The sequence below is a fragment of the Heterodontus francisci genome, chromosome 27, assembly GCF_036365525.1.
Source record: "Heterodontus francisci isolate sHetFra1 chromosome 27, sHetFra1.hap1, whole genome shotgun sequence".
NCBI classification, from domain to species: Eukaryota; Metazoa; Chordata; class Chondrichthyes; order Heterodontiformes; family Heterodontidae; genus Heterodontus; species Heterodontus francisci.
In genome coordinates this window covers 56,827,092-56,833,783 of record NC_090397.1, presented here as the reverse complement: position 1 = coordinate 56,833,783, position 6,692 = coordinate 56,827,092, and the positions used below count along the sequence as shown (strand labels likewise).

The following is a 6,692-nucleotide window of genomic DNA, read 5'->3' as shown; positions in this document are numbered from 1 at the left end:
CCCCAGAACCCTTGGACTGACAACAACCTCACTCATCCACCCCAGGCCACAACCCCAAGCACCAGGCCACACCTTTGAACCCCAAGCCACCCCTCCCTCCTTACAATGCTAGCCACCCTACCTACGACTGAGGAACAGCCCAACCATTGGCCTTGGGCCAATACCCACACATGAGGTTACTATGGCCAACCCACCCACTGACTGGACCACACATAAACAAACCAAGGCTGGAAGCCCCCACTTCATTATTAGGTATTTCTTCAACTCCAGTGCATTTGAGAAATGTTTCAGAAAATACAATTTTGTTTGTTGTTTTATTTTTTCCCAATAACAAACAGCAAATGAACTGTAACCGAAAAAAATGAAACAAAATACTGAAGAACATTGGATCTTAAGGCTCTAGAGAAAACATCCTATATTGGAAAATTGGTTAAAAAAAAGTGTTCAGTCCCTTATTTGCCTTTAAGGGAATAGTAAAGGATAGTTAATAGAATAAAATTGCCTTTCATGTTCTCAGACATCCCAACAGTGCCAGCAAGCAACACCAATAACCCATTAATCAACATTCAGTTCAATGCCAGGGCTCTCAGCTCCAGACCTCATCACAGCCTTGATGCAGCTACAGATGCAAGAGCCCAATACCAGAGGAGAAGTGAGATTAAGCACCTCATGGAGAATTTGACTATGTAAGTCACCTAGTAGCCCTTGGAAAAATGAGGTCAATGGAGGTTGAGATAAACCCTCAAGTGGCAGGGGTCATACATGACACAGAGGTAGATGACTGTGGTTGTCCAAAGTTAACCATCGGAACATTCGGAATGTTAGGGAAGTCAGTTTGTCGCTCGAGCCTATTAAACATAGAACATAGAACAGTACAGCACAGTACAGGCTCTTACACCCACCATGTTGTGCCGAACCTTTAGCCTACTCTAAGATCAAACTAACTACCTACCCTTCATTCTACTATCATCCATGTACCTATCCAAGAGTCGCTTAAATGTCCCTAATGTATCTGCTTCTACTACCACCGCTGGCAGCGCATTCCACGCACCCACCACTCTCTGTGTAAAGAACCTACCTCTGACATCTCCCCGAAACCTTCCTCCAATCACCTTAAAATTATGCCCTCTGGTGATAGCCCTTTCCACCCTGGGAAAAAGTCTCTGGCTATCCACTCTATCTATGCCTCTCATCATCTTGTACCCCTCTATCAAGTCACCTCTCATCCTTCTTCGCTCCAATGAGAAAAGCCCCAGCTCCCTCAATCTTTCTTCGTACCCAAACTGAGCATCAGCGAACAAGTTATAGCGGTTTAAATGGCACTTGGCGGCACAGTGGCGCAGTGGTTAGCACCGCAGCCTCACAGCTCCAGCGACCCGGGTTCAATTCTGGGTACTGCCTGTGTGGAGTTTGCAAGTTCTCCCTGTGTCTGCGTGGGTTTCCTCCGGGTGCTCCGGTTTCCTCCCATATGCCAAAGACTTGCAGGTTGATAGGTAAATTGGCCAATATAAATTGCCCCTAGTAGAAATGTGGTAGGAATATGGGATTAGTGTAGGATTAGTATATATGGGTGGTTGATGTTTGGCACAGACTCGGTGGGCCGAAGGGCCTGTTTCAGTGTTGTATCTCTAAACTTAATAGCACTGTTGATGGCACTTTCCATCACTTTTCTGATGTTTGAAAGTAGACTGATGGAGCGGTAATTAGCCAGATTGGATTTGTCCTGTTTTTTGTGGACGGGTTATACCTGGGCAAATTTCCACATTGTCGGGTAGATGCCAGTGTTGTAACTGTACTAGAAAAGCTTGGTGAGGGACCCGGCTAGTTCTGCAGCACAGGTCTTTAGTACTATTGCTGGAATGTTGTCAGGGCCCATAGCCTTTGCAGTATCCAGTGCCTTCAGCTGTTTCTTGATATCACATGGAGTGAATCAGATTGGTTGAAGACTGGCGTCTGTGATGTTGGGAACGTCAGCAGGAGGCCGAGATGGATCATCCACTTGTTTTGCTGGAAAAACAAACAAAGTTTTGATATAAACAGCGTCAATTTGCGTGGGAATTATTCCACGTTTCTACAGATAAATGCTAGTCATTAATCTTTGGTCCAAATGATTGCCTTGTACCTCTCACCCTTTAAATATGGCACATTGTACCTTTCCACTAGCATTCACCATGAAAACACTTTTGGTTTTCTCGGCTTTGCTGGTGGCCGTTTGTGCTCAGGAAGTGTTCGTGGGGTGAGTTACTGCCTTTGTGGTCAAATTTATTTTCAGGCAGGTTCCTCACTGTTACTTTGTCCAATCAGACTCAAGGGAGGTAGGTCTTTGTGAGGACCTCTTGCTCCAGAACGAGAAAGGTCCCAGATCCAATCCTCACCCCTTGTTGAGTTTGCTGACCTCAACTGATGCAGAGTGGAGGTGGGGGGGGTGGGTGGCGTCGCTATTGACCTCTTTGGCCCTGGGCTCGAGTGGGGTGGGGAGAGAAAACTCATCCAGGGTTCCTTGTTCTAAAAGGAGTATGTGCACGGAGAGCATTAGGTTTGGTTGTGGTGCCTCCCTTGCCCAAATAGCCAGCCACCACTAATTGCTGAGAATCACACATGAAGAATGGATCAGAACCTTGGACAGAAAATGGAAAGAACTGTTTTTTGATGGCTAATCATAACCTGTGGTGGGCTAACAGACCCCTGGTTAGTAACAAAGTGGTTGCATCATTGGTTCCAAATACAATTGTAACCACGCTGAGAGCAATCAAGTGTTCTGTTCAATTCCAGAGTGTTAGCTGTAGATAGAGTCACTGAGATTAAAGATGCAGCACCATGAGTAACTAAACTGAGAAGAAGACTCACTAATCTATAGTAAATGAAACCTTAATCTGAAACCTTATAGAAACTAAAGGTGAGGGAATGACTGATGCCGTGGTTAGTATACCGACCTTACACCTTTGGGATCTCATTTCAGACATAGTCCAAATTGATGGGGTGAACGTTGCTTTTCTCTCCCTCCTGAAGGGGTAAGTCTTTACTCCAGTTCCTCATGAGTGAGGATCAACAGAGCAAAACAGCCCTTAATTTGGCATTGAATTAGCAATCAAGGAAAATGGGTATGTGATGAGTAGAATTGTCATCCTGGAATAGATGCGAGTGTGCGAGTGCTCCTCTCAGGATGGGTCTGAGGCATGTGGCTGGGGCTATATGCTAATCATCTGACCGTCCTGTAAATGATTCTTCCAGTTGCTGAGTTTGGGGAAATCAGTGGATTGAAGTTCTGGAAGGTCAGAAGAGAGAGATCAACATTAGGCTGTAACAATAACTACTGGGGGTGCTGAAGGGGGCTCCCATGGATTCCCTGAAATATCTACAGGGACAGTCTGAATTTTTTCTGCACTGATCGCCTGAAACAATGCCACTTATTTAATGGTGACTCACCTCTGCTGTCCTGACTATTTGGCTCTATGCCTCTTACATTTCATATCTCTTCTCATGAACTGGTAATGTCTGCAAGACTCCACTCCTGATGTTGTACTTCTTGCAATTACTGCAGAATTAGTCTTTCATCTGTGTTATCCTGGGATTTAATCCCCGTCTTTTGTATTAACTTTACACGAAAGGACGGATCATGGGTTTACACCCTGTCCTTTTGTATTAATCTTACACTAAAGCAGCCTTCCAACACTCATTGTAAAGGCTCGCTTTCGAAGAATGACCTGGGATCCATGGAACCAATTCTCAACAAGAGTCAACTCTTTCAGAACAAGAAGGAGAGAGAGAGGGGAGAAATAAATAATTGCCAAAATATATTTGTTCACTTTAATTGTTCCCAGTAGTTGGGATGCATTCTGCAGAGCAAAATGATTCCAGAAAGTTCTCTCATAACTTCACAAAGTATCTTTCAACATCTGTCCGCTCACGAGGTACCTGCACTGTGTCAGCTCAGGGTCAAACTCTCATTCCTAAAGATTGTGAGTTCAAACCTCACTTCAGCGACTTGAGCACAAAAGCTAGGTTGACACTCCAGTGCAGTTCTGAGGGAGTGCTGCATTGTTGGAGATGCCAGGTGAGACATTAGACTGAGGCCTGGACTGCCCTCTCAGGTGAATTTTCTTTCATTTGTTCGTGGGATGTGAGCATTGCTGGCCAGGCCAGCATCTATTGCCCATCCCTAATTGCCCTTAAGAAGGTGGTGGTGAGCCGCCTCCTTGAACCACTGCAGTCCATGTGGTGTAGGTAGACCCACAGTGCTGTTAGGAAGGGAGTTCCAGGATTTTGACCCAGCGTCAGTAAAAGAACAGCAGTATTTTTCCAAGTCAGAACAGTGAGTGACTTGGAGGGGAACTTGCAGGTGGTGGTGTTTCCATGCATCAGCTGCCCTTGTCCTTTTAGGTGGTAGAGGTCGCAGGTTTGGAAGGGGCTGTTGAAGGGGCCTTGGCGAGTTGCTGCATCCTGTAGGTGGTACACACTGCTGCTACTGTGTACTGGTGGTGAAGGGAGTAAATGTTTAAGGTAGTGGATGTGGTGCCAATCAAATGGGCTGCTTCATCCTGGATGGTGTGGAGCTTCTTGAGTGTTGTTTGAGCTGTACTCATCCAGGCAAATGGAGAGTATTCCATCACACTCCTGACTTGTGCCTTATAGATGATGGACAGGACTGGGGAGTCAGGAGGTGAGTTACTCGCAGCAGAATTCCGAGCCTCTGACCTGCTCTTGCAGCTGCAGTATTTATATGGTTGGTCCAGTTAACTTTCTGGTCAATGATAACCCTCAGGAAGTTAAGATATGTAAAAGATACCACAGCACTATTGGAAGAAGAACAGGGGATTTCTCCCCATTGTCCTAGAAAATCTTTATCCCTCAGCCAACATCATTAAAACAGGTAATTTGGTCATTTATCTCCTTGCTGTTTGTGGGACCTTGCTGTGTGCAAATTGACTGCATTTCCCTACATTTCAACAGTGACTACACTTTAAAGTACCTTGCTTTGGGACATCATGAGGTCATGAAAGATGCGATAGAAATGCAAGTTCTTTCTTTCTTAACAATTAATAAAAGGCTCATGAAAAAAAAATACTGCTACTGACACTTGGCCTGTTTGTAGGGATCAGGTCCTCCGGATTACGCCCAGAGATGAAGAACAGGCCAGCCTGGTGATGTCCTTGGAGGATCAGGAGCATCTCCAGGTAAGTCAGCAAGTAAAACGGCATCTCTTACCATAAACTACAGAGGGAGCAACAAACACATGGGAATGCTTCATCAGTGGACCACCCATGGCATTGCTCAAAGATAGTTGACAGTCTGCACCATCATTGTGATGTTTCGGTGTTAATCTACCCTGTCCCTTTAGGACCGCCATTCGAACTGGGCTCATGTACGTTTTGTAGCTACTTATAAACTGCTGGGACCAATCACAGGGCAGTTCTAAAGGGTCGTAAATTTCAGGCTCGAGGTCAAGAAAAGACTTTCTCCCCCTTCTCTTTAAAAAAAATGCTTTGCCTGTGTAGAAAAGTGTCACATCTGATGTGGGATGGATATGGTCCGTAACTGATTGCCCATTATGCACCCCATCTTGATATTCCTGCCCGGGGTGTTTTTCCGTTACTGAAGTAGAATGAAGCTGAGGATGAAGGACGTACAGTGTGAAATTGTCACAGTAAATTCATCGAGAAATATTCAGCAGCTTATCACTGGGATCTGGTCAACATATTACACATAGTGACTAGTGACACTAGTGGGAACATCTGGCTTTTGGGCAACATCCTCCTTCTACTGACGGACCAGATGCCATGAACTCCAGCATACTAGTTGACAGGTCATTACCAGGAAACGCAGCCTATATTATACAATGTATTGCAAATATATATTCTATATGTTAAATATAACCATAATTGTTGTCCTCTTCCTCTCTCTCTAGCTTGATATCTGGCGCAGTCCCCACAGGTCTGACCTCATTATAGATGTCCATGTTCCACAGGGAAGTCTCCAGTCTTTCAAAGTGTTTCTGGAGCACAATGATATTCAGTACTCAGTAATGATTGAAGACCTCCAGGTATGTCACTAAACCAAACCATGCTAGGTAGAGGGTCTAAAATCTGGCTGTTTCCTAGGCTGGAGAGGGAGATATTCGGCCAGGTTTCCCACTCCAGCAATTGCCTGCTGGACAAGTGTGTGACTGAGGTGTGTGGGAGCCTGTGCAAGTGACTGTGTATATGCATTGTGTGTGCGTGTCAGTAAGGGTGTGTGTATGTATGTGAACAGGTTTGTGTGTGTTTAGGAGTGTATGAGGTGGGGTACGTGAGTTTGTAGTGGTGTGCGTGTGTATGTATGTGGGGGGGGGGGTGTTTTGGGGTGTATGACGGTGTGAGTAAGTATATGTGAGTAGGGGTGTGTGTTTGGAGGTTTGTTGGGTGTGTGTAAGGTGTGTGCGTGGGGGTGTATGAGGGGGTGTGTGAGTTTGTTGTGGGGTGTGTGGGCTATATGGAGTGTGTGTATAGATGAATAGGTGTGTGTATGGGGGTGTAGGAGGGTGTGTGTAAGTATATGTGAGTAGGAGTGTGTTTTTGGGGGTATATGGGGTGTATGTATATTTGATTAGGAGTGTGTGTGCAGTGTATGAGGCAGTGTGTAAGTATAGGGCTAAAGGGATCAAGGGATACAGGGAGAAAGTGGGAACAGGGTACTGAGTTTGGGTGATCAGCCAT

At 45.4% G+C, this 6,692-nt stretch overlaps 1 protein-coding gene across 2 annotated transcripts in view; it reads left to right on the top strand.

Annotated features, from left to right (window-relative positions):
- Nucleotides 1-6,692, top strand: part of LOC137385031 (carboxypeptidase A1-like) — a 55,078-nt gene that overhangs the window by 35,909 nt on the left and 12,477 nt on the right. The window contains exons 1-3 of one of the 2 annotated variants that reach the window (XM_068059775.1): nucleotides 2,172-2,236; nucleotides 5,093-5,174; nucleotides 5,906-6,040. In XM_068059775.1, the coding sequence (XP_067915876.1) occupies nucleotides 2,172-2,236; nucleotides 5,093-5,174; nucleotides 5,906-6,040 (282 nt within the window). Of the gene's footprint in view, nucleotides 1-2,171; nucleotides 2,237-5,092; nucleotides 5,175-5,905; nucleotides 6,041-6,692 lie in introns of those variants that run through there. The other variant, XM_068059776.1, reaches the window with a different exon arrangement.